The sequence below is a fragment of the Rhinolophus hipposideros genome, assembly GCF_964194185.1.
Source record: "Rhinolophus hipposideros genome assembly, chromosome: 10".
Lineage (NCBI taxonomy): Eukaryota > Metazoa > Chordata > Mammalia > Chiroptera > Rhinolophidae > Rhinolophus > Rhinolophus hipposideros.
The window spans coordinates 21261508-21289401 of NC_138056.1; the positions used below are offsets into that span (position 1 = coordinate 21261508).

General features: G+C 47.8%; 1 protein-coding gene across 3 annotated transcripts in view; it reads right to left on the reverse strand.

Moving 5' to 3' along the window:
• Positions 1–221: 221 nt before the first annotated feature.
• LDLRAD3 (low density lipoprotein receptor class A domain containing 3) overlaps positions 222–27894 on the reverse strand; it is a 222268-nt gene continuing 194595 nt past the window's right edge. For 2 of the 3 annotated variants that reach the window (XM_081062970.1, XM_081062971.1), the window contains exons 5-6: positions 5301–5646; positions 223–3483 (exon numbers count right to left, since the gene is read on the reverse strand). In XM_081062970.1, coding sequence (XP_080919096.1) covers positions 3246–3483; positions 5301–5646 — 584 coding nt within the window. In that variant the 3' untranslated portion in view covers positions 223–3245. Of the gene's footprint in view, positions 3484–5300; positions 5647–27894 lie in introns of all 3 variants that reach the window. The other variant, XM_081062969.1, reaches the window with a different exon arrangement.

The window sequence follows — 27894 nt, forward strand, 5'->3', positions numbered from 1 at the left end:
AGCCCATGACACTAACTGGTGTCCATGACGACACCTCTGCATTTCAACCGTACCAGCTGGGGAACCCTTAAACGCCCATCGTAGTTTGAGGTGCCATCAACATATTGTTCCTTTTTCTCACTTAAAGCCATGAATTCATTGCAGAAGACACGACAGTAGTGACTGTCCATTCTTTCTAGCTCCATAGAGGAGAAAGGTGGGTTAAAAACCATTCACACCAATAGAGCGAAGAAAACTGCAAGTTTATTTGAAAGTATAAAATTTAAAAAAACACAAAACCTAACCAAGAAACAAAAAGCAACCACACACAACAACCTCTCCAGTTTACATCAGCTTTGAACATCACACACTATTAACCACCTAGCTTTGTTTTTTTTTTCCAAAACATTAACGTCAAAGTAGAGGGAGTTGAGTCAGATGATAAATTATTGATCACAGTGAAATTGTTTTAGTGCTGAAAAGAAAAAAGGATTTGCCGATCTCATTTGAGAAAAGAGAACAGAGATGGTTTTCCGGGTTTGCATAGATTTAGGCAATGTATAAAAAATATCCTGATTGGAATGAGTTAAAAAATAAAGCTTGCCACTTATTTGCTATTTTGAGTAGGGGGAAAAAAAAACCCCAAACCCCTGCAGCTTTGGTGTCCTATTTACATATTTTTAAAAACATTAATTAAAAAAATCAAATCTATAATAAAAATGTCTCTGTGTGTGTGTGTTTGTTGTTGTTGTTTTTTTTTTTAACAACATTAATAGGCTCCCCTTATCTACTAACACCATTTGTTTTCCTAAGATGCCTGGAAGCAGAAAAGTACGTGAGATTAATTCACTGCACAATTAATTAAAATTAGAATCCTTTCCTCTAAACAACTTTCAGAGCACCAAACAGAAGCAGGGGCCCATCAAAGGGAGAAATAAAGCCATTCTGACTCACAGGAGATGAAATGTTCAGCTAGAGTCCCCAAACACACTCTGGCTGCCATTAAAAGTTCTTTATTGGATTACTCAGAAAATAACTCAGTGTTATTTTAAAAATGAAAGATGCAAGTCTCACTAGGTTCCTTTCTTTAAAAAAATAAAAATCAACAAGTGGTTAGCTTTCCAGTAAAATTCTTTGGATTTGGTTTTAAAAAACACAAGTCTACAGAACAGGATCACTGAATGGCACTTCATCCCCCCTCTGCAGGCTCCATCTGAATTAACATCAAAGAGGCCACTGAAAGTTTCTTCAGCTGTGAAAAGAAGTTATGAACGGGTGAGAGCTGCCCAGGGTGACTCCACCTGATTCCAGTTTTGTCCCCGACAGTTTCTTGCCAAATAACGCCTATGTTTCTACCCATTATTTCCCCAGGGGGAGAGGCCCTGTGGCTGAAGGGGCACAGAGAAAGAGGAAAGCAAGCAGAAACACAGAGACTATACTGAGGGAGAAAGTCCCTCTTCCAACAACCTTTGAGAACTCGATAAATAACCACTCAAAGTGCAACAATGCACGAACGCCTGGCACTCAGGCCCGTCCGTCTGGAGGGACTAGTGATGAGGGCTTAGCGGGACAAAGGCGTGAGTGACCTCCTTTCGCAACTTTCTTTGGACCTCACTAAAGAAAAAAAACAACAAAAATGACAGCGGTCCTATACACATATAAATAGTCCCTTAACTAGAAGGGAAAAAACAAACACACCGTTTCAAATGCATTTCTAAGAGATTAAAAAAACAAAAACAAAAAAAACCAAGTCCGAATGGTAAATCTTGACTCCAAATTGTCTACTGTCCATGTCTCTCAGGGGAGAAATTAGGGGATATTGGGAGGGGCCTGACCCTAACTCTAACCGTAACCCCAAGCTTAACTCGGGGGCTGGTATTTGGGTCTTGGGGAGGGAGTCTGTGAGTGTAGGCATCTGGGAGCTCTGGTGGGAGGTAATGAATATGGTTCTCATGTGTGTTAGAAACCAGTGTCAAGTCCAAATGCACAGGTAAAATGACTTCTGAGTGTTAAGGGAACTCTGGAGGCTCGTGTTGAAGCCGCATGAACGGGCAAGGCAGGCTGGGTGTGGTTTACAGGGGCAAACGGCCACAGCATTTATTACCATGTTTCCTCAAAAATAAGACCTACCCTGAAAATAAGCCCGTTAAGATCGTCAGTCAGACGGACGCATTTAGTATGTTATAACGATGTTCCAGAAGAAGATGACATGACTGTATTTAAATAAGTGTAAATTGTTGAAAAAATAAATGCACATTGTTGAAAAAATAAGACACCCCCTGAAAATACGCCCTAATGCGTCTTTTGGAGCAAAAATTAATATAAGATGCGGTCTTATTTTCGGGGAAACACGGTAGGACAGCTCCAGTTGGCTGCCCATCCCTTGGCTACAGGCAGGTCACAGCTGGGACGGCGACACTGCAGAATCCAGGGAAGGGACTTACACCAAAGCAGGCCTAGGCTCTTGGCAGCCTGCATTTCAGGAGCTGAGAACTTGGATAAACTCCTGGCAGGCACTTCCTGCTTATTCTGGTATGAGGCTGATCGTATTTGCTGCAGGTGAAAAGCTCTCAAAATGAGGATTCTCGGGAAAAATTTTAAAGCCAGAAGCTATCCAGAATAGATAGTTTCAGGATCATTCACAAAACCAAAATGAAAATGCCAAAGACTGAAGGGTATTACTCATGTGACAAGTTTTCTTTGGCCACTGCTTGCGCTGAGCAACGGGTAAGATCATAAATAGGGCAAGGTTTCGATGCTCGCCTGGCTTCTCTCCAGGTTGGCCATCCAATGATGATGGCCTCCTGGTAGGATCATGCAACCCAAAGCCTCAAATAGAGCTGTAAGATGGCAGCCCACTGACAATGTGGTCCAGTGTTTTCTGCCCTTCTGAACATCCAACATGGCACAGAAACAAGGCTTTCTCCAGGACTGCTTAAATCCCACTTTAAATCCCCTACTCAGCAAGATTCCAACAGGAACAGAAGAATGATCTAAAGAGTCATGCTGTGATCCTGGGTCCCGATGGAAGAGTAACCGCTCAGAAAAGAGGCACAATATACATCATGTCAACAGAGAGGCCAGAAAAATGCCAGGTTGCCCTTGAAAAAAATCCCTGAAATCTGGGGGCGGAGGGGAATGGAGAGAGAGCTGACACCCCACATCACTCCTTGAAGCACCCTGAGGAGCGTCCCATGAGCGCAAGTTGTTAGGATGGTAACAAGTCAGAGCAGATTAACCCATGTGGACTTTGGAATAACTGGATTTTAAACTTCTTCAGTGCCCTGGCTGGGCACAGAGTCCCTGGGCTCCGGGGGGCCCTCCTGAGGGCCAGGCTGCCCCGGGCTGTGGCCGGTGTCTTCCACGCTCAGGAAGCTGCTGGCTGCCTGCGAGCTGGCACTGTCGGCACTTCCGGAGCGGGAGCGGTAAGGGGGCAGGTCGGCTTGGTTCAGTGACTCAGTGTCGGAAGAGTAGGGTGGCGGAGGAAGGTCGTACCATGCGGGTCTGCAATGGAGAAGGAAGGAGGGCGAGGGAGAGGAGAAAGAAAAGAATGCATTAGGAGACGCCAAGGCAAGGCAGGCAGCACCAACTTCTGCCTGTTTCTCGGTAGACGCTGAGACGAGGAAGGAGATGTGTCCTCCAAGTGGAGAAACAATCCCAGGACTAGGAAAACGGCTGGTATGCAGCCAGGCAAAGGGACTGGGAATAGGTCGGTGTGCTCCCACTGGCTTGTACCAAAACCACGACATCTGTGTGGAGCCAGAGTGAGGATGCCATATATACTCTCGGCTCGTCCTGGCTGGGTTGGCAGAGCCGTTTCGTGCCAGGCCCTGCGGCCAAGCGGCTGACCTGGTGTTCTGATGGAGCCTCTGACGGGCCACAGAATTTGGGGTTCTTACTGAAAGCCAACTAGAGTTGGTAGACCTGGTTGTGTGGACTTGGGTAAGTGACAGGACATCCTGTCAACACCGTGGTTTCCTTATCTGCAGAAGGGGATAATAATGACTCCTTGCTTACAATGAAATTACTAAACAGAAGAGACATTTCATTTCTCAGCTCTCATCTACTGAAAGCTCACTGCGAGTCAGGCACCACGTCACATACCTGACATTCACAATTAACGAACATGAGAAGAGGTGGCGTTACTTTTATGTCCATTGTCCTGGGGAGGAAACTGAGGCAGGAACATTATATGACTCGCATAGGGTCACAAATAACTAGTAAGCAGCAGCACTGGGACTTGAGCCCAGGCCTTTTGTATCCAGTTTCAGCAATTTTAACCTTACTGTACATTGGATGGTCCAAATAAAAGGTTATATGAGAGGTGTGTGAGCTCCTGCGCTCTTACGCGCTTCCTTATTTGCACAGAGATCCTTAAGAACCATCCGCTGAAACTACCCTTCATGAGGAGGGAAAATGAAGATTAAATAATACAAGAGCTGACGGTGGAGAGAGTCCAAGGGGAGCCCAGTCACCCTGGGGACACGGCTTGCAAAATCCCTCACCCCACGCACGGTGAGTCCTGGGGGCAGAGGAAGAGGGATGCATGCAGAGCAGGGGTCTTGCAGGGAGGGCACGGGAATCATGGAGCCAAAGGGGACTCAGATCGCTCTGCTCCAGGGACTTCCCAAATGGTTCTTTGGGTACCTTGGAGGTCACCACAGGAGAGAGGAAGGCTGAACAGGCAGGATTCAGGTCCATTACCCACTTCCACCACAGAACTCTGCTTTTTGACTTTGCAGGTTGGCTCCATTTGTAAGGAGGGTTCTGCTGTTTACCAAAGTTTGCGAGTCCTCTATTCCACCCCCTTTATTTTTACTGATGAAGCCAAGTGAAGTTAAGGGCCTTATTAATTGGCTCCCTCACTCATTCAGAGCACATTTGTTCACACATCCATTCATTCATTCACAAATATTAAGCAAACCCCTGATATATATGGGCAGTGCTCTGCAGCAGCAGGAGAGGCCCTGGAGTTTGAGCGTCAATGGCCTGTGCGTGTGTCGGTGTGGATTATCAGGGAGGAGGAGGGCTCCGAGTTGGCCAGGATCCTAACCGAATATCCTCTGACAAGTCACTAAAAATCCAAGAGCCTCAGTTTCCTCATCTGTGAAACGGAGGCAAAAATAGCATCTCCCTCAGTGAGTCATTGCCAGGATTCAGTCACACATAGGCATTATTTCGTAAGGACTCAGTAAAGGTCAGACCGCTGCTGCCTACAAGAGCTGAAAGCAAGCCCTTGGCAAGACCCAGGAACCCAGCACATGCGCCATTCCCCCGATGGGACAAGCTCTGCACCCCAATCTCTTCCATCCAGTACGCACCTCTGGTCCAGCAGGGCCTCTGAGTAGGAGGGTGGGGAGCCCACTTCCGACGCGTTCTGCTCGGCCTGGCTGGCCACGTACTGGATGCCGTTGTTGACATTGTACGTGACGTTGCAGTGGTGGGGGTGGTCCAGGACCACCAGGCGGGAGAGCAGCACCGGGTGCTGTAGCCGGTGCACCGGCAGCGTCATGAGGTTGTTCCGTTTCCGCTGGTGGTGCAAGACCAGCGCCAGCAGCGCCACCACCAGCACGAAGATGACGGAGCTGCCAATGATGGCGTAGGTGATGCTGGGGTAGTACACGAGCTGGTTCTCCGAAGTCACGAACACCTGCCCGCTGCCTGGTTCTGAGAAAGCCCCGAGGGGAGAGGAAAGGAGAGCTGTTACCACCTTGGCTCACCCCTTCGGCTTCCAAGTCAGTCCCAGGACCTGCGAGCAAATGTTCGTAGCAGCATGACGCACAGTAGCCGAAAGGTGGCGACCACCCAAATGTCCATCGGCTGGTGAATGAATAAACAAAATGTGGGCTAGGGCACAATGGAATATTACTTGGCCATGAAAAGTAATAAAGTACTCATACATGCAACACGATGGATGGACGTCAGAAACACTGCTAAGCAAAATAAGCCAGACACAAAAGACCACGTCGTCTAATTCCATTTATATGAAATGTCCAAGAAAGGCAAATTTATAGACAGAAAGTAGATTGATGGTTGCCTGGGGCAGGGGGTGAGAACAGGGATTAACTGCTCATGGGGTTGGCATCAGGGATCTTGTTGGGGTGATGAGAATATTCTAAAACTAGATATGGTGATGGCTGAACAAATCGGTATACTTCCTAAAACGCATTGAATTATACACTTTAAGATGGGAAAATTTTGTTACATATATTATATTCCAATATGGTTGTTTAAAAAACATTAGCCCCAGTAAATACAACATTCAGGGAACAGGAGTGATAGTTCCTATGGCAGAAATGAGTTTTTCACTGGAAATTTATAATGTACCATACGCAAGGAACGCCGGTCAGTGAGTCTGGGTTCCTTATGCTTGCAGAGTGCTTATTTTATGCCAGGCCCCACGCCAAGGTTCCAAGATTAGAGAGCCCCCATAGCACAGGCAAATGGCACACAGCACATGGACTCCGGAGCCAGACTAGGTTCAAATCCCAGCCCTTCAACTTACGAGCTGTGTGCCCTTTGCAAAGTGGTCAACCTCTCTGTGTAGTACTTTCCTCATCTGTGAAATGGGGATAGTAATAGTTCCACTTCACTGGGCTGTCGTGAGCATGAAATGAGTGCATAATTACCAACAGCTGACTCGCTGTGCTGTGGCGGTACATGCTCAGACGTACAAATACTTGCTTTATTTATCACATCTACTTGCCTCACAGCACCTCCACAAAGTAGGTGCTGTAATTGCCTTATCTGTAAGGAGAGGAAAGTGAAACTCGGAGAATGGGTCCCCTGACCCAGGTCACAGAGTTAGGAGCCATGTGAGCCGAGCCCAGGTCTGACTTCAGGGCCTTATGCCCAATCCTCTGCCCTGTAGCCCCTAATATTACCTGCTAGGCAATCTGCAGGCACTTCCTCAGAGGCCCTTGGGTGAAGGTCTGGTAATGCCCACTTCTCACAGGTGACCAATATACTCTTCTCCACATGTACTAATGAGTCACACGTCAAACACTCAGGCAAGGGGCTTCCCAGTCAGCAGGACACAGCTGGCGACCACGGCAAGGTCCAGGCCAGCACAGGAAACCTGAGTAGCAAGGAAACCTTTCCTCGTAGAAAGCTGGAAACCCCTCATCTTTGCAAAACAACAACTACGCATGGTTGTGGCACAGCTGGAAGAATAATCTAAGTGAACAAATCTCGTGACTGTATCCTGCGCTCTTTGAACCTCTGAAGCAGTGAGGAGGTTTTAGTGGGTCCACAGGGGCCAAAATGTACACCTGAAGTAGCAGCAGCAGCAGCCACTGGGAGCTCGGGCCCTGGAGCCAGGCTGAGCTTTACTAAATCCCACTTGTGTGCCTGGTCTGTTCATCACTGTATCCCCAGTGTGTGCCTGGCACACAGTAGGCACTCAATAAATGCATATAGCTCAATGCAAAAAAAAAAATCTGTGTATTCACACACCCTGGTAAGGTAGGTGTTATTAACTTTAGTATTCCTATTTTTCAGATGAGCAAATTGACTCAGAGAGGTGAATTAACTTGTCTAAGGTCACACAGAAGTAAGTAGAGGAGTCAGCATTAGAACCCAGATAGTTCTAGCTTCCAAAAACCACACGCTGTGAAACATACTATCTTCTTTCCCGATGTCAGTCTTTCCTGGTTCCCCCAAATAATCCTAATCTGACACAAATGAAAGCTTCCTCTTCAAGCTTTGTGTTAATTTTCTTTCCAGCTATACTCAAACACGGACGAAAAGCTACGGCGTTCCGGTGGATCACTGTTTCGGTGACTAACCGTACAGAAAGCAGCAGATAAAATCCCAGACTAAAGTCAGAAGCCTGCTGCAGACAGCTGAGGGAGGGAGGCAGTGTTGGATTTTTCTGGAGACAACGAGCTGTCACTCAGGGGTGCTGCTGGAGGTCTGTCTGTTCTCGGTTCAGATAATTAAAAGCTGGGTGGGGGCCTGGGTATGTGCATGTTTCAGAATTCAGACATAAAACCAAATACCCTCTTTATTTTGTTATCTCCAGCAGAACTGACGGGTTGAATCCTGGGGCTGTCACTTGTGGCTGTTGCTCCAGCAAGTTGTTTAACTTTTAGGAGCCTCAGACACCTCATCTTTAAAACTGGGGTGGCGCTGGGTAAACAACAATAATTATCTCCTTGGGTCACTCGGAAGGTAAAATACAATGTATTGTATTCACAGAGTGCTGAGCAAAGTGCCTGGTAAGGGTTCGTACTCAGCTAACGACAGTTCTTTTTCTTTTTTATGATGGTAAATATATAACATAAAATGTACCATTTTAACCATTTTCAAATGTACATTTCAGCGGCATTAAGTGCTTTCACATTGCGGTGCAACCATCACCACCATCCAGCTCCAGAATGTTTCATCATCCCAAACTAGTTAATGCTAACTCTTAGTTTTCACGTTCTTTCCTTTATCCTTATCAACTTCTCTGGACTAGAGACAGGCTGGGAGACTCTGCTGTTGATGGGTAGAGTGGGGGAGAGGGGAAGGACTGAATGAGTTCCTTTGCAGTAAGATATGTTTCTTAAAAGAGGAAAGTGGCTGGATTTTCACACAGAAAACAAATGGGTCCAGGAATGTTAAAACATTGACTTCTGCGCAACCACTTGTGGTTTTAAGAATACAAGAGGGAGCTCCTTAGAAATGGATGGAATGTAAAATGCGTGTGGATCTTAATCTCATTTATGGCTCCGAAAGCAGGCTCTCTCCAGGTCTGCCCACTTTGGCAGGCGAGAAGCGGCAATCACATTTGCTGGAGAAATTATGAGGTTACATAACTCAGTGGTGCCGGGTCTCGTTTTTGCTCTGTGTGTAAAATGTCATCTTGTATTAATTCATTAACTAGACTCCCTTTTCTTCAGAGCTTAATAAGCCCCCTGGCCAAATGACTAATATCCGAGTTGCCTTGGACCTGAATTCCAAGTGCACCATCCATGGATAATAATGAAGGTTCCATTTATTCTGGCTGTCCCTCAAAGCTAATGCCCTCATGCTCCACTGTTAAACAGCTCGAATTCCTGTTCTGTATCTGGGGCTAGCACCCGCTGCCGCCTGTGAGGGAGTGGGCTGTATTTTGCACAACTCTAGGGGTGCTGTTCCCCTCAAAGTCATCACAGATTTGTGTAGTCATCACAACAGTTTTCTAGCAGATGACAGTTAAGTGTCTTGAACAAGGGTGGCTTTCTAAAATTCACATAAGAGGCGCTGTCTGGCCTGATGGCGGGACTAACGCAGGTGGCACTTGAGACTTGGCTTTCCTTTGCTTCTCAGAAATTCCTTCCTCCCCGTGCAAATTAAATTTCCTACAGGATACCTTTTGTCCTCCTTATTAAATTGGCAAAAGCAACATCGGATTTCACATTTTGCTGGCCAGGACTTGGGAATACAGGCATAGTTATTCATGCACGGCTAGGGAGCAGGTCAATTAGTATAACTCACGTTGGTGACAGGGTTAAAAATACTTATCAAAATAAAAAATGTACGTATCCTTTGACAGAGACGTTCCACTCTGAGGGATCTAATAAATATATTCACACACATGAGAAATAACTCCTTAACACGAATATTTGTTGAAGCAGTGTTTGTAAAAGCAAATTCATCAGGAAAGCTCTTAAAATCTATCCATTGCAGCCTGGCTTATTAAATTACACTGTATCCGTACAATACCACATCTACGTAAAAAATTAGGGCCGCTCTACATACACGGATGGAACAACCTGAAAGATATTGTGATTATTAAAAAAAAATAAGAAAGCAAAGTTCAGATGGGAATGCATAGCATACTTCTAGAAGGACACACCGAACTGCGATCGTTGGTAGTTTCTAGGAAAAGGAACAGAGGCAAGGGACAGACTTACTGCTCATTGTTCATTCTTCTATACTTTGTACTACTTATTTGTACTATATTTTCTACTAAAAGTATGCACATTATGCTCTCCCTTTGGCATTGCCTCGGATGATGGTGCATTTCTTTCTGGTTGTTTTAGTTTTATTTTTTTAATTGTTTTTCCTTCCTTCTTTCCCTGTGATGTGCGTGTTCCTGGGGGTTCACACCCCACTGTCACTCACTCACTCAAGACCCCTTAATGACTCCCCACGCCCTGAGGATGGCTCCAAAGTCTCCAGCCCGATTTCTGGAATCCAGAATTCCTGTTCTGGAATGTTCACTGCCCCAAACTGACTCCTCATCCTTCTGAAAAATCAACTCCTGTGTGCCTTTAAAAAAAAATTCTATTTTAAGTTTAAAGTCAGGTCTATTGAGGTATAATTTGCACACAATAAAACCTACCCCTTTAAGAGGTATAACTGGATGAGTTTTAACACAATGAAGTGGTTGCATAACCATCGACACAAACAAGATACCTTCCATCCCCTCCCGACAAGTTCCCCTGCTGCTCCTTGGCAGTCAGCCCCTCCTGTCATTTGCAGCCAATGGAAACCACTGAAAGGTATGCAAGTGGAATCGTATGGTATGTAGCTTCTTTCACTTGGCAAAATGCTGAGATTCATTCGTTTCTGTAAGTATTGTTATTTCGTTCCTTCAGATTGCTGAGTAGTATTCCATTGTAAGGATGTACCACAATTGCTCATCCTTATCACTGAGGCTTTAAGTTGCAGTAGGGAGGGAAGGCATTGGGTTGTTTCCAGTTTCTGGACTACAGATCTTTGTGTTAACCTATATTTTCATATTTCTTGAGTGTATACTTAGGGGTAAGGCCGCTGGGTCATAAGGGAAGTGTATATTTAACTTTATGAGAAACTGTCACACTGTTCTCCAAAGTGGCCATAGCACTTTACCTGCGCCCTAGTTGTTCTGCAGCCTTACCAGCACCTAATGTGGTTAGTCTTTTTAATTTTAGCCCTTCTAGTAGGTGTGTGGTGGTGTCACTGAGGCTTTAAGTTGCATTTCCCAATGACCAATGATGTTGCGCATTATTCATATTGTTGATTTGCCATCTGTGTGTCTTTGGTGAAGTGCCTATTTAAATCTCGGGCCTGTTTTTAAATTGGTTTGTCTGACTACTTATTACTGACTGGTAAGATTCCCTTATATGTTCTGGGATACAAGTCCTTTTCCAGAAATGTGTTTTGCAATTTTTTTTCTCCCAGTCTGTGGCTTGTCATTTTATCTACATTACAGTGTCTTTCTGACGATAAGTTATTTAAAAAATTTTTTGTATGAAGTCCATCGTATTATTCCTCTCACATTTTGTGCCTTTTGTATGCCATCCAAGAAATCGTTGCCTAGAAGTTTTATAGCTTTATCTCTTCCATTTACATCTATGATCCACTGCAAGTTCATTTTTGTTTATGGTACAATGTCAAGTTCAATGTTCTTTTTTCCCTCCCTTTGCAGATCCAACTGTTCCAGCACCATTTGTTGAAAAGCCTATCCTCTCCTATTGAATTACCTTGGCACCTTTGTTGAAAATCAATTGACCAGACACAGTCTGGGTTATTTCTATATTCTCTATTCGGTCTGATTGAGCTGTATACCAATTCTTATGCCAATAAGTATATTGATACCTACAGCTTTGCAGTTAAGTCTCAAACTCAGGTAGTGTGAGTCTGCAGAAATAGAACTTGATTTCTGATTATAAAACCCATGTTAATGATTCAAATTAAAGTAATATAGAAATGATCAAGACAGACAAAATTCCCCCCATAAACCCTCTAGAATTCCACTAGAGAAACAACGTTCACTTGGACCAGGTATTGGCAAACATCTTTAGTTAAGAGCCAGACAGTAAATATTTTATGCTTTGTGGGCCGCACGATTTCAGTTGCAATTATTCAACTCTGGCTTTGCAGCGCACAAGCAGTTATACACAATACGCCGGTGAATGAGTGTTTTATGTCCCAAACTTTATTTACAAAAACAGGCGGCAGATTGGATTCGCCCACTGGCCTTAATTTGCTGATTCGCAGCATATGTACATCCTTCAAAAACAAGTCTCTAAATTAAAAAAAAAAAAAAAAAAAAAAAGAGAAGCATAAAAAAAAGCCAAGTCTCTATGCGTGGACACCCACATGTACTTCTCTGCATGCTGTAGATATTTCTGCAAATGGACATCTTTCCTCTCCCACCCTCCCACCCACGTTTGTTAGAGTAGTTGTGCAGCGTCCCATCGTATAGATACCTCACAATTCACTTATCCGTTGAGAGCCCGTACTGGTATACATTTAGGTTCCTTCCTTTTTTTCTTTGTCCTATTACAAACACCACGACCACATTCAGGCAGACCAACCAGACTGTGAGAGCCACGAGGAGAGGGCCAGGCTTGCTCTGTCCACTGTCTGATAGTCGGTGCCCAACGTAGATACTGAACAAATTAGTGATCTGTGGTCCCTGGGACGATGACTTCCTAGCACGGCCTCCTAGAGGGTGGTCGTTTCCCTGGCCACCTGGACTCTGGCTGTGAACACTCGGATGGACTTGAAGTGTCTCCTTTTCTCGGTCCACACCGAGCCACCAAGCGTGGTGTTCCTGCTCTGCAGTGTTTCTCCATCTCTGCTTTTGGTCCCCCTTCACATGGCCCAGGCCAGCAAGAGAAACCTCCCCGTGGGTCTTACCATTTGTAGCCTCTTTGTCCTGTATCCTGTGAAGGCTCCCTTGGTTTGAACATTACCGAGCTCTGGGCCGCTGTGGAATTCTTATACACTTCTTCTGATCAAGGACCCTCAGTGGCTCCCCCCGCCCCCTCCTTGGCCAGGCCTTCAGGCTCTGCAGCCTCCCCTGCCTGGGCTTCCTAGCACCAACCCCCGGAGGGTGTGGGGAAAGAAGGCCGGAGTTGGAGTATGGAACGCTATTGGCCTCGTGAGCCGTCCCCCACTCCTGATCCGAACTAAATAATAATACATGCAATACTAACAACCATCACCACCACCCATATTTCCTTAACTCAAAAACAAAGAGTAAAATGGTAATATCATCATAATAATTATCATAGCAGTGCTCGTCCTATCAGCCATAGCTTATGTGCTTTCAAGTTACCTCTGATTTTATAGTCCTTACACCCCCTGTAGTAAGTTGAATGGTGTCCCTCTGAAAGATGAGTCCGCTAGGAGCTTCAGAATGTGACCTTATTTGGAATAAAGGTCTCTGCGGATGTAATTAAGGTAAAGATCTCGAAATGAGCACATCCGGAATGAGGGTGGACTCTAAACCCAAAGATGGGCGTCCTTAAGAGACACAGAAAAGGAGAAGACAGAGAAGCAAGCACGGGAGAAGCCCACGTGAAGATGCAGGGCAAGGCTGGCGTCAGGCAGTCCCCACGCCAAGGAGAGCCAAGGTGCTGGCAGCCAGCAGATGCTAGGAGAGGCATGGGACGAATTCTCCCTCAGAGCCCCCACAATAACCCAACCCTGCCACTATTTTGATTTCAGACTTCTGGCTTCCAGAACTGTGAGAGAATACATTTCTGTTGTTTTAAGCCACCAAGTTGGTGGTGATTGGTTACGGCAGCCCTAGGCAACTACACCACCATCCTAAGAAGCAGACCGTTTTACACACGAGGAAATGGGAGCACAGAGAGGTTAAGGAACCTGCCCAAGGACTCCGTACACCTCCGTTACTATTAATAGCTATTATGAGAGCTAGCCAGTGCAGGAACCGGAAGGAACCCAGGCAGTCTGGTTCCAGACAGAATCTCTACTCTTAACCCATGACTTTCTTTCAGTGTTCACATGTCTCTCACCATTAAGAGGAGTTCCTTATGTACAAAGGCCAGGCTCTCTCCTTAGAACCCTAGGCAGCGCCAAATGCAACCTTGTAAATGCAGTAGGAACTCCACAAATATTTTGTTTTATATCTGTAAACCGACTCTGAAACATGGTAATTCACAATCTTGTCATTTACAGAGTCAAACACTGACTAAGAAGGTGAGGGTAACCTTGACGCTGAGGTGTGAAGACTAGAACTCTTGCCGCTAATTTCCATCCCATACGCACAATTTCACTTCATCCTTACAACAACTCTATTTTATAGATGGGGAAACTGAAGCCCAGAGAGGTTAAGTAACTTACTGAAGGCCACACAGCAAACACATGGTACAACTAGTGTTTGTGCCCAGGAGTCTGATGCCAGAAACCATTACATCATCCCAGGTAGTTCTCTATGCCCACCCCCTCCTTCCCACTTCTGTCCATTTGTTACCCCACCTTACTGTACTTGCAATAGAGTCCTTTCTCCAATAACTCCAGTGTAGTCTCAATCTTAGACTCTGATCAATGTAAGATATTTCATGACAAAGAGTACCTGGTCAAACAGGTGTGAGAAAAATTGACAAATTAAGCCACTTTCTTCCTAGCTGTTCAGAGTGCAGGCCCTGGAACCAAACGGTTTAGATTTAATTCTCCGCTCTGTCACTTACTAGCTATGTGACCTAGGACCCATTACTTTACTTCTCAGAGCCTCAGAACCCTCATCGGTGAAATAGGATAATAGTGGAATCCACGTCATAGGGTTGTTTGATGGATAAAAAGAGAAAACACATTAAAAAAAGTTTACGGTGTGTCAGGCACACAGCAAATACTCAACAAACCCTAGTTATTATTAATAGCAATCATGACAGGACTTTTTAGAGTCTTTACAGGCAAATGTACATTGTGAAGCTTTATGAGAGGATGTGGCTATTTCTTCAACCTTGGTGCTATGCTGAGATGGACAGAACTCACACCATGTTCCAAGCAAGCACATTCCCAACATTCTGGAAGGTGTCTTTTCACGAATCAGATAGGGGCATGCTTGGCCCTTGGGCATCTGTCAGAGGAAGCTCTGGGGCTGTGGCTGCCAGGCTGAGACAGAAGCGACTGCCTTAGTCCCCCTCCCCCTCTGTGCCGTGGTAGGCTCCACCCTCCAGGCCACTCCCTCCCAGGTAAGGTTCAGCATCACCATTTTCGACAGAGGCCTGCCAAGTACCAGGAGACTCCAATTGTGCAGCAGCTCCCGAGTGTGAAATAAGAGATTCCATCCACTGGGAAGACGGTGACACCCTGCCATCTTGACACCTGACAAGACGGAGGAGGCAGGAGCTGATCCTGTACAAATGCACAAGGGGCCCTGCTCTCCACACGCGCCATTCGTCACGGCGCCTGCATAACCGGGTCATCGGCGTTACGTCTGCCTGTTACATGTCATTACCAGGGGAAATGCTGAGTGTGCACACTTGGAGCCTCTGAATGCAGAAACCTTTCTGAATAATTTAGGGAAAAGGACGGATAAACAGAAGCACTACCAGTGAAACTCCCAAGGGGGAGCTTTATTGCTCATGAAGAAGTTCGTGGCTTCTGGAGATTTCAGAAAAATCTGAACACAACCACCCGGGCGGGTACCCCGGGGGAAAGAGTGATTCGTTTTGCACACAGTGGGGTCTTGTGCTCTGGCCCCAGTGCTGGCAGGGCAAAGACTCCTCAGAGGGGCGCACAAGACATCTGATCCCAATCAGGGCTGCACACCAGCGGGTCCCATCCCTAGAGCCATGTGTCACACCTTCCACTACTGCCACCCTCCTCCCAGCCCAAGGTCTTCTCCGCCGTGCCCCACTTGCTCTCTATAGTCTCTTTTCCCTTAGTAGCAAGGTGCTCCTTCTTTTAAAACCCAAATCCCTTCGTCATGTCACTCCTCTTCTGAAAATGCTCCAGTGGCTTCTCACATACTCAGTACAAAGTCCAAAATCCTCGCCATGGCCTCCTGGACCCTAAATAATCTTGCCCGTTTGAACTCTGATCTCCACTCCTGGCCCTCTCTGGTTCCTTCTGCTGCAGACCACTCTCCCCGTCGCCCCCACATCTTCTTGCTATGGCTCTAAAACACTCCAAGCACACACCTGCCCCAGGGCCTTTGCTCATGCTGTGCCCTCTGCCCAGACGTTTGTATTACTCACACTCTATCCCACTCAGGTCTCTGCTCCTAGGCTAGTTAGGACTTCCTGGGCCACTGTCATCCCTCTCCATCTCCTACCCTGGCCTCATCTGTCTTCACAGTAGTTGTCACTGCCTGTCACTGTTCACATTTGTACGGAATCATCTCTTTCCAACTGGAACATAACTCTGAGGGGCACCAGGTCTGCTCACTCATTGCTATGTCCCCAGTACCCAAGCCAGTGCTCAGTAAATACTGTCGGGGGAAGTGGGCAGAGGGTCTCTAACTCTGTGGCTCTGAAAGCCTCGCTCTCAGCATGTTGTACTCCTGCCAGAAGCACTTGCATCTTTCACATGAGACTAAATGCCTTTCTGATATGCCAAGTGCTTTATGGCCGTGACCTCATTTAGCTTCATAGGTGAGAAAAATAAGTCTCAGAGAAATAAAGTCTTGTGCTTCAGGTCACACAGTCAGGAGGTGACAGAACTGAGCCTTGAGCCCGGGTCTGTCCGACCAACACCGAGAGATACACATGGTATGAGGACAGGTCCCACACAAGTCTGCTGAGACGCTCTGCTCTGGGGAATGGGAAAACAACCCTGTGGCTGAAATCGTCCCATTATTATTCATTGGCAGCTGGCTGAGCTCGGGACTGTAAGAAGACAATGTTTGTTGTACCAAAAAACACAGTCCCATTCTTCTAGAATCTTCCTTCTCACAAATTAGATGGGGGCAATATAACCCACTCCCCACAGCCTCCTGGATTAAAAGGGGAGACTGAAAGAGTTTAATCAAGAGACGCTGGGAAGCCATTGCAAACCTCAGGCCTGAGGGGTCACGATGTGGCTTCTAGAACTGAGTCAGACCCGAGAGTCTTGACAGGAGCTGAGGCCTTTTGTGAACTAATGTGGCCACTGCCAACCTGTGTCCTCGCAGAAAGGGAGCTGGGGGAACAAAATATCCTGACCTTTTCCTCTTTCCACCCATGCAAACCTCCTACTGGTGCTTTCTACTGACCAAAGCCACCCGGAAGCCAGACGGTAAGGCCAGCAGAGGCCGCCCGCGAAGGTCAGCAGTGCCTGCAGGGAGAGGCGTGGAGGCTGGCTGGGGATGCTGATGGAGGGCTCCCCACTCCGCTCCCGTGACCTTCACCCCCTCCCCCATCTCACCTGGCAAGGCCTCCCATCCTCCCAGCCTTCGCGACCACTTTCATGAAGCTTTCCACGCTCCCCTCTGTCGGAATGAAATGGTTCCTGTCTGTGCTCTCCTCACACGCTGTCCTTCCCTCCGCTACACCCCGAATGACATCTTGCTTCAGGCCACACGTCTGACGACACACTGGAGGCGAGGTGGCTTAGGAGCACTGTTGCTGCCCGCCTGGCCTGATGCTGACCGGCCTGCATGGCCATCTCACCAGCTCACGCACAGCAACACCTTCTTTCAGAGCTGGCACCCATGCCACTGCACCCTGATGTGCAAATAAGCCAAAACCCACCCAATGAGCAAATCAAACGCTATTTATTCAGAGCCGGCTGTCGCAAGGGAGTGAGCCACCATCAGTTGCGTTGTGGCACAGACTCAAAGGCAGGCAGGCAGAGGATGGGAAAGCTGTACAGTGGGAAAAAGGGATGGCTTCAGGAACGTCCTCACTGGGGGCTGTGTGCCTGGGGAAGCTGGAGGGGCCTAACTCCACGTGGGGCATCCCATGTGATTGGTGAGGAGAGCATATCTGGCTTTCTCCGCTTGGTCCTAAGCTGGAAATGGGGATAAAAATTAGGGAAGCTCTGAGTTATTAATCAAGTCTTGGATGTTTGGGGCCCATTATTAAGTGGCTATTGTTTGGCTTCCTGGCTGGTTACTGCAGATAACGGGTTGGCTTCCGGGGCCGGCTGCTGTAGGCTGTGGGTCAGCATTCTGCTTTTATACACAGTGTGGGTATTGTCCGTCTGTCCATTCAGTCTCTCACTGACTAGCCAATCCACGTCCCCAGGTCTGGCCCAACTCCCATTTCTGCTTGAGTCCCTGTGACACGCTGGGCAAGTCTAATGCTGTTTCCTCATTTGCAAAGTAGGAACACCACTACCACCTCGTTGGGTGGTTGTGGGGCTTAGAGCTCATGTAGATGACTCCCTGTCATGCAGTAATAAGTCTGCAGAAATACCCGCTAATATTATCACGTGCTCGTCTGCGTACATAGGAAAGTAAGATGTTAAGTACAATGAGGAAACATCTATCTCATTAGGAAGAGGCAGCATGCATGGTGGTTACTCTGCGTCCGGAGTCTGACCAACTGGCTTAGAGTTATGGCTTTGCCACAGAGCACCTGAGTGACTATGGCCAATTTACTGCCCTTTTCTAAACCACATCTGTAAAGTTGAGATTAAAAACATACCCACCCCAGAGCTGATAGGAACATTCAAGACTATTCTTTCAAATCTGAGCCAAGTGAACCAACCATGAGCTTGCATTTGTTTATCTGTGTGAAGACATCCCTCCGTTAAAAAGGGCCAAAAAGGGCCGCCGTGTGAGCGCTGACTGGCAGACATGAGAAAACACTGCTGCCCTGAGGAAGGCAGGAAGAACAGGTGGGATTTCAGGGCCTCGGAAGCTGTGGCCTTCCAAGGCTTGTGCTGAGAACTGAAGATGAAGTCTGGCTTTCTTTACTCACTGGTGGAGCCCTGGTCACAGGTCAGCGCTGGGGATTCTGGAACCAAAATGGCCGGGACCTGACCTTGGAGACGCTCAGGCATGGGGGAGGCCCTGGGGCGCTTCTGTCCAACATGGCCCTGGGTTATCCCCACCACTCCTGCAGCCTGTCACAGACACTGTCCTGACCACTATCAACCAAGGGCACAGCACATCCACCCCGGCTTTCCCGTTTAAAAAAACATGTCGTGGGGCTGCAGCGCCTTTGGGGATCCCATTCCAAGCTCATCTCCTGTCCCGATTTAGATGCGGATGGAAAAATTTAATTTAAAGGGCAGACCAGCAAATGATTGATTCAAAAGAGAACCGTGAAAACCCCACTGAACCATTGCCATGGCAACTCAAGTTTCTAAAACGAACCGAAAGGAGGTTGATGGGCAAATCTACGTTGCCAGCCTGCCCAGCGTCAGAGGGACCATAGCAGGAGCCATCAAGGCCCCAGCCACAGGGAAATCAGAGAGGGGACCCATCTGCCAGGAGGGAACTCGGACTCCAGGGCTATCAAGAGCTAGGAGAATAAATTCAAAATGAGAGAGAGAGAGAGAGAGAGAGAGAGAGAGAGAGAGAGAGAGAGAGAGAGAGAGAGAGAGAGAGTCAGAGACGAGACAGTTCTGAGACTGAAGGCAGAATGAGGCAGGCATCTCCCTGGGAATTCTCAGTAGTTCTTATTCCAAAAGGCCAAAGGGGTGCTTATCCATGCCGCGTTCACTGTGCTCACCCTTGGGAAAAGGGGGCAGGAAGTGTGCAAGAAAGTCCCTGCATTTTCAACAAGTGTTAATGAGACAGCCAACTGTTCCCAGCGGCTGTGACTGACAACGGGACAGCACGCTGGTATGGAGGAAAGCCTCCGGTGACCCCAGAGCGGTGTGAGGCCAGCTAACAGCTGCTGTGCCCTCAGAGCTCGAGCTCAGCCTCTCAGGAGGCAGGGCGCCAGTGATAACCCAGGAGTTGGGTGGCGAACGGCCTCTTTGCTAAGACACAGGCCCAGGGCAGTTACAGAATTAGCTGGAGGGGAAGAAACTTAATTGGCTACTTAAGGTAGAAAAGGGCATTTTTTAATAGGAATTCAGATTGCCTGCACAACTCAATGATGAGGGTAATTGGGAGCTAGGGCCCGGGTGGCCGTGTTAGAACTCTGCTCAATTGTGGAATGGCCTAAAAAAAAAATGTCAGCAGAAGAGCGCAATGGCGGGGGTGGGGTGGGAGGCAGACCACTTCTACTGCAGACCACAAAAAGCTAAAGCCAAAGTGAGCCTGCAGAAGAGGGGTATCCAACTTGGTAATGAGCTCAAGTACCAGGATCAATGTTCTATTCATTCTAACCATCAAAGGGGATTGAGATTTCCAGGGCACCTCTCTCCTGTGCAAAGAGTGGTTTCAGCCACCCCTGGCTCCTGTATCCTGGGCTATTCTTACAGGCAACCTGCTTAAAATGGATACACGTGACTCCTGGAATTTGCTGAATCAGGAGGGCAGTACAGAATTACTATTTCAATTGCTTACTGCGTTCATTTACCTGGAGTAGTATGGGGGAAACGGCAAAATTAAATGCTTAGCAGACATTCTTTGAACTCAATGGTCAGTTGGTTTCTGGTCTGGTAATAAGGCTTGGTGAGTTATAATACAATGGTTTATTGAGCCTGCAGTGTCAGCAGCCAGAGTGAATACTGCTAACTCAAGTGGGATGCGGGAAGCAGCAATGCCGTCACCAGTCTGTGCGCGCTGTATAATCACACACAAATGGCATTGCAGGGAAAAGCTAACCCTGAAAACCGGGGAGAGGAAAAATCTTCCTCTGGGGTGCCATTGTCACTTCAAATACAATCTCATTTGTGGGGGCTGAGAAAACAAACATCATCATCAAATATCAATTACGACCCCACAACGCCATCCCTAGCCACCCTAGATGATGACGTCCCAGTATCAGCTGGTCCCCGCCTTTCCTTTTCATTCCTACCCAACACTTTTCCATTGGTGTCCAACTCATGTCCAGGGGGAAGGTCCTGCTAATACTGCTTCCAAATTTTGGAACCAGTTAGCATCATTTGTTGCACGGGTTACCACGGGAACTTCCTAGCTGGTCAATTTCCAGTCTTGTTCCTCTCCAATCCATTTTCTGCACAACATCCAGAAATTTTTTTAGGAGGCCAACAAGATGGCTGCTCATTATATGAAAAGATCCAACCCCCTCACAATGGCCAAGACAGGCCTCTCTGATCTGGCCCTGGATTCTTTTACCATCTTTCTTGCACCATTTGTCTTCTAGTACCCCATGCTTAGCCCAGGGGCTGGTGAAGTCTGGGCCTCTGCCTGCTTTTATAAATAGTTTTACTGAAACACTGTTTCACGCAGGGTGTCCTGCTCGCTGCGCCATTTGTCATGCAGGGTCTCCGCTCCCGCTCCCCACATAAGAACACAGGACACGGTAAGGCCAAAAAGGAACACCAATGGAGCCATAAGTAGGGGAGTCAAACCAATATACTCTTACCGGCGGCATCCGCCTCTCTGCAATCCGCTCTTGCTAGCCCCCAATTCTTTCTTCTAGCGTAGCCACGGCAGTTATATTAGTGGCCAATTGCTTACGGGTTACAGCTGATGGCCAACTAGCCACAGTTGATGGCCATCTGATCACAATTGATGGCCATTTACTACCCGAGCCAGCACCTTTCTATGTGAGGCCGAGAGCCTGGAATCTGCTTTTTGGGGCTTTGTCCCCACCCTCCACCCCTACAGGGTCTTGCCTCACAATCTACACGACAAGCGTCTTCCGCGAGGGTCCCTGTGCGAGGAGCCTGGAGGTGAATGCAATATCCCGGACACAGCCAGGCTCTCTGAGCACACCCAGGATTTCCCAGGGCACCACCAGTACTTCTGGGCACAGCCAGACTTCCTGGGCTTCTTAGGGTACCACCGGTCTCCCCGGGCACAGCCAGGGTTTCTCAGGGCATTGCCACTCTCTCTGGGCACAGCCAGACTTCCTGGACTCAGCCAGGGCTCTCAGGGCACTGCCACTCTCTCTGGACACAGCCAGGGCCTCAAGGCACTGCCACTCTCTCTCTGGGCCTCTCGGGGTACCGTGCTGGAACAACAGCGGCTCACATCAAGGTGCTTACATATTATCAATGGCGGCCGGTCAAGACACAAAAGCAAACATCCGCCAGTCCCACTACATGGTGGTATGTTCCCAAACAGTCAAGCGTCCATTAAATCAGGGATAGAAGGCAATTCCTCATAGACCATAGTCATTCGCCAGGGCGGTCCTGGGGGTGAGGGATGACCTTGACCTCACCTTCATCTCCCAAGGAGGACTCAGCAAGCGTTTCCTCCTGGGACAAGTCCCACATCCAGGCTGCCTCAGCAAGCAGTTCCCAGCCCACAGGGCGGCAACAACCTCCGCTTTCTCCGGCCTCTGCTGGTTGGGGAACCGTCCACGTCTTCCCACCCCTCCACGGGGCTCGAGCTCTCCGGCAGCTGCTCCTCCTGGTCTTCCTCGACTGAGCTTTCACACGCACAAACTGCTCCACTGCCCTTCGGAAAGCTTTGGCCAGCACCATATCCTGCCGACTACACCATGTGTCGTGCAGGGGACCCTGCTCACTGAGCCATTTGTCATGCAGGGTCTCCGCTCCTGCTCCCCACATAAGAACGCAGGACACTGTGAGGCCAAAAAGGAACACCCACGGAGCCATAGGTAGGGGAGTCATATCACTATATTCTCGCCGGCGGCATCCGCCTCTGCAATCCGCTCTTGCTAGCCCCCATTCTCTTCTGCTAGCGTAGCCACAGCCGTTATATTAGTGGCCAATGGCTTACAGGTTACAGCTGATGGCCAACTAGCCACAGCTGCTGGCATCTGTTCACAATTGATGGCCATTTACTACCCGAGCCAGCACCTTTCTATGTGAGGCCGAGAGCCTGGAAACTGCTTTTTGGGGCTTTGTCCCCACACTCCGCCCCTACAGGATCTCGCCTCACAATCTACGCGATAAGTGTCTTCCGCGAGGGTCCCTGTGCGAGGAGCCTGAAGGTGAATACAACATCCTGGACACAGCCAGGCTCTCTGAGCACAGCCAGGGTTTCTCAGGGCACCACCAGTACTTCTGGGCACAGCCAGACTTCCTGGGCTTCTTAGGGTACCACCTGTCTCCCCGGGCACAGCCAGAGTTTCTCAGGGCACTGCCACTCTCTCTGGACACAGCCAGACTTCCTGGACACAGCCAGGGCCTCAGGGCACTGCCACTCTCTCTGGGCACAGCCAGACTTCCTGGACACAGCCAGGGCTCTCAGGGCACTGCCACTCTCTCTGGGCACAGCCAGACTTCCTGGACACAGCCAGGGCTCTCAGGGCACTGCCACTCTCTCTGGGCACAGCCAGACTTCCTGGACTCAGCCAGGACTCTCAGGGCACTGCCACTCTCTCTGGGCACAGCCAGACTTCCTGGACACAGCCAGGACTCTCAGGGCACTGCCACTCTCTCTGGACACAGCCAGGGCTCTCAGGGCACTGCCACTCTCTCTGGGCACAGCCAAACTTCCTGGACACAGCCAGGGCTCTCAGGGCACTGCCACTCTCTCTGGACACAGCCAGGGCTCTCAGGGCACTGCCACTCTCTCTGGACACAGCCAGGGCTCTCAGGGCACTGCCACTCTCTCTGGACACAGCCAGACTTCCTGGACACAGCCAGGGCCTCAGGGCACTGCCACTCTCTCTCTGGGCCTCTCGGGGTACCGTGCTGGAACAACAGCGGCTCACATCAAGGTGCTTACATATTATCAATGGCGCCGGTCAAGACACAAAAGCAAACATCCGCCAGTCCCACTACATGGTGGTTTGTTCCCAAACAGTCAAGCGTCCATTAAATCAGGGATAGAAGGCAATTCCTCATAGACCATAGTCATTCGCCAGGGCTGTCCTGGGGGTGAGGGATGACCTTGACCTCACCCTCATCTCCCAAGGAGGACTCAGCAAGCGTTTCCTCCTGGGACAAGTCCCACATCCAGGCTGCCTCAGCAAGCAGTTCCCAGCCCACAGGGCGGCAACAACCTCCGCTTTCTCCGGCCTCTGTTGGTTGGGGAACCGTCCACGTCTTCCCACCCCTCCACGGGGCTCGAGCTCTCCGGCAGCTGCTCCTCCTGGTCTTCTTCAGACTGAGCTTTCATACGCACAAACTGCTCCACTGCCCTTCGGAAAGCTTTGGCCAGCACCGTATTCTGCCGACTACGCCATGTGTCGTGCGGGGCGGCAGGCGGGGTCTCTGGTCCCGCTCCCCACATAGGAACGCAGGACATGGTGAGGCCCAAAAGGAACACCCACGGAGCCATAGGTAGGGGAATCATATCACTATATTCTCGCCGGCGGCATCCGCCTCTGCAATCCGCTCTTGCCAGCCCCCATCTTCTGCTAGCGTAGCCACAGCCGTTATATTAGTGGCCAATGGCTTACGGGTTACAGCTGACGGCCAACTAGCCACAGCTGCTGGCCATCTGATCACAGTTGATGGCCATTTACTACCCGAGCCAGCACCTTTCTATGTGAGGCCGAGAGCCTGGAAACTGCTTTTTGGAGCTCTGTCCCCACACACTGTCTTGGCCATTCATTTACGTATTGTCTACATCTGTTTTCCTGACACAATGGCCAAGTCGCCTCGTTCTGACAAGAGACGCTATGGTCCACAAAGCCTAAAACACTGACTGGCTTACATTGGTCTAATTTTGATTCCTTGAGCAGGCATTATAACAAGCAGTGAGCTAAAGATATACCAGCTGCTTTTATCCAGTATACAGTCTCTTCAGGAAGTTACTCGAATAACCAAAATGTGCGGATCATGATAAAGCTACTATAATCATTACAGAGTAAATGGCGAAATCAAGAAATCAAGGAAGAAATTCAGCACACCCCTCCCGGCCATAATTCCAATGGCTCTTGTTTTTTAGTGTCTGTAGAAGTGAGCGACTGAAATGTTCCTACAGGAAATGGCAAACTTGAGTTTTAATCTTGGATATGAAATACCCGGGTGGTTAAAAATCTGTCTGCTCTCTGTCACCACCACCTCCCTGGGTGGTTGGGCAATGTGCCCGACTGTGCGATCCACCTGTGAGAGGTGCCTGGAAGTCTCCTTTTTATGCTTCCTGAAATGAAGGTTTGATGGAGGCTTTAATGTGCTCACGCTGGGGGTTTCATTCTAACACCAGAGGATCTCCTGGGCAGCAGCTCAGTGAATCCGGCTGTTCCATAATAGATGAATAACTACACGGTCTGGGGCAGTGAAGGATTCAAGGTAACGTTACCTGCCTGATTCTTTAAAGAGAAAATCATCACCAACTATCCCCAGGGCCATTTTAAAATCCATGTATCCCTGTCAAAAGCTCTCCAGACATTGAACACAGGCTGGAGGGCTCAGGCACGCATTTTAAAACATTAATGGGGCTGTGTTAAAACAAGCAAGTGAAGAACTATAAGCTTTCTGTCACTGACCGAGGGCTCAAGGGGGCCTCCTTAGGAAGAGCAATAAGAGGACCCACATGGATTGATGAGATACAAAGATGAATTCTGTGAAGGGCCAACACCAGAGAACACTTGCTCAGCCATTAACCATTTACTGACCCTCTACTAAGGACCAGCCAGGGTGCCAGGAGAGTCTGGGTCACTGATATGGAGCAAGAGTTACTGGGGGAATGGACAGGGAACCCTGAAAATCTCAGAGCCCCCGTGACTGCTTAGATTTTTTAAAACTTATTTGTTGAATAGGAACTATATGCATGGTTCATCATTCAAAAGGTAAGAAAGAATATGCAGGAGAAGTAACTGTTTCCCATATCTATCTTCTAGCCACCACCTCCCCCCATACCCATCCCCCAGAGGCAACCACTGGTACCACTGGTTGCCTTTCTTTTTGTGTAGGCTTCCAGAAATCATCCAGGCATATATTAGCAAGTATTTACTGTTTTTAACACACATGGTAATTAAAAATTTTTTTTTCATTTAATGAACCACATACATACATAATTTTTTCTAAACCCAGTACCATTTTGCCTGTTTCACATGCCTACACAGTACTTACTATATGCCAGGTTCTCCTTTTTCAAAAAATAAATTTAATGACTGTCAAAACTAAGAATTATCCTTGGAACAATTATATTAACTAAATAATAGAATGTTTTTCAGATTTTGCCAGTTTTCCCCACTAATGTCCTTTTTCTGTCCTAGAATTCAGTCCACGATCCCACGTTGGACTGAATCTGTGACAGGTTCTCTTTCTCTTTGAAAGTAATAAATATCGTGGAGGAGATCCTTTGCAACTATGCAGATTGCCTGTTTCTGCTTAAACTTCTCCCCACTAATTTCAGCACTCATGGATCTTTCCTGCAGTAATTACTACCATGCTGTTCTAATGATGATTTTCTATTTCTCTCATTCCCTCCACATTCATTCATTGGAATTTTTCTGTAAGGAAGATCTGCCGCTTCCTCTCATTTATTTAGTTATTCAGTTATTTATTTACATCAGATGGACTGATGAATATTTATTTTACTCTCTGAGCTATAATCCAGTACTATTATTTACTATTATTATTTAATCTGTTACTCAAGTTGTTCCAACTTTGGCCATGGGAGCTCTTTCTACTTGGCTCCTGCAACCCTCCAACACCGCCCCCCCCCATTATGATTTTGTTTGTTTGTTTGCTTTTTGGACTACTTGTTTACTTTCTGCAGAGGATGCTTCAGGCTCATCTTGTATTTCCAGCCCCAAGCCTGGCATCAATTCTTTTTAATAAACAGCTGCACAGTGTGCTTTGTACAAAGAGAAGTGCCATCACTTATTCAACCAGAACCCATTTGATGGGCAATTAGGATCGATTTCCAATCTTTCCCTATTATAATTATTTACAAGAAAACATTCTTGTAGATGGGTCGTTTCACACTTCAGCAATTGTTAAAGTAAAACCTACAGTCTTTACAAATACTTCCAAGGCCCTCCCTGAGCAGCTCGGTGTTCTTTCTGACCCCAGGTCCTGCTGCTCCTTCCTATTGGCCAAGTGTGGTGGCCAACCTCTAGGAGGGTCTCCTCTGATTCTTGGGATTCCGAAAGATTGCCAGAATTCACACTCTTGCACGATCTCTTTCCTGTGTTGGGGTTTTACTTATTTTCTCACTTCTAAAGAACAGACTATGGCAGAAATGATAAGTGGTCATGCACTCTATTAGGTCATAACAGGACTGTGGCTTCTGTTCTTAGTCTCTCTCTCTCTCTCTCTCTCTTCTGAGGGCCATGATGAGAGCTGCCCTCAATCCAGCAACCCACAAGGAACTGGATCCTGCCAACACTATGTGGGTGAGCCCCACAGCAGATCTTCCCTCAGCCTTCAGATGAGACTGCAGTCCTAGCCAACAGCATAACTGTAATCTCATGAGAGACCTAGAGCCAGAGCTACTTTGTACAAAGGGCAGAAGCAACTCATGTCTTAGAAGAGCTGGGAGTGGAGAACAGTCTTCTTAGTGACAAGGATGTACAGGTGAATCTTTCTAGAAATCCTTCCTTCCTAGGACTGCTACTCTCTTGGCCTGCTATGTCCTCCTCAGTATTACTTCCTGTCCACATCCTGACTCAAATGGCCACTGAGCCACTTTCTCCCTGGCTTCTTCCCCCAGTACCTCAACTAGAAAGTCCTTTTCTCTGCTTCGGCCTCCCACCGCGCCTCACCTGACCCATGTCATGGCACTTCTCACTCCCTCTCTTGTTGACGAGTTACTGATACAGGCAGTTTCCTGTGAAGAAAGCCTTACATTTCTTGAGGACTGATTCCCGTTTCAGTCATGTTTACACTCTACCCCTCTCACGCCCAGGCACTAAGTTAAGTTCAGCCTTCCACGTGTATTAGGCACTCTATCGTATCTGTAGAACCAGTAAGTAATAATAAGCCTGAAATTATGGGCTTAGGATCTACCGGCAGTCATAGCACTTATCACACACGGTACTCGCTATTATAAGTATTATTAGTATCATCAGCACTCAATGTTTCATGAATGAATAGTCCCTTCTCTAACAAGGCCTTAATTTTCTGGTCTTCCTGTGCTCTTCCTCCCCAATTTTAGAATCTCCAAATTTAGAGGAAATAAGAGATAATTCCTGATCAAAAGCTGAGGGCCCTTCAGCTTGATTCTGTTATTTTTCTATAGCAAATGCTCCTGCTGGTGATAGCTCCACCCAGAGGAACAAAGAGACACTAGTGGTAATCTTCACTGAACACTCAAGGAGCAGAAACCGCCAGGCAGGAGTCTTGACAAGATTCATGTCAATTAATATTCTCCTCATCATTCCCAGG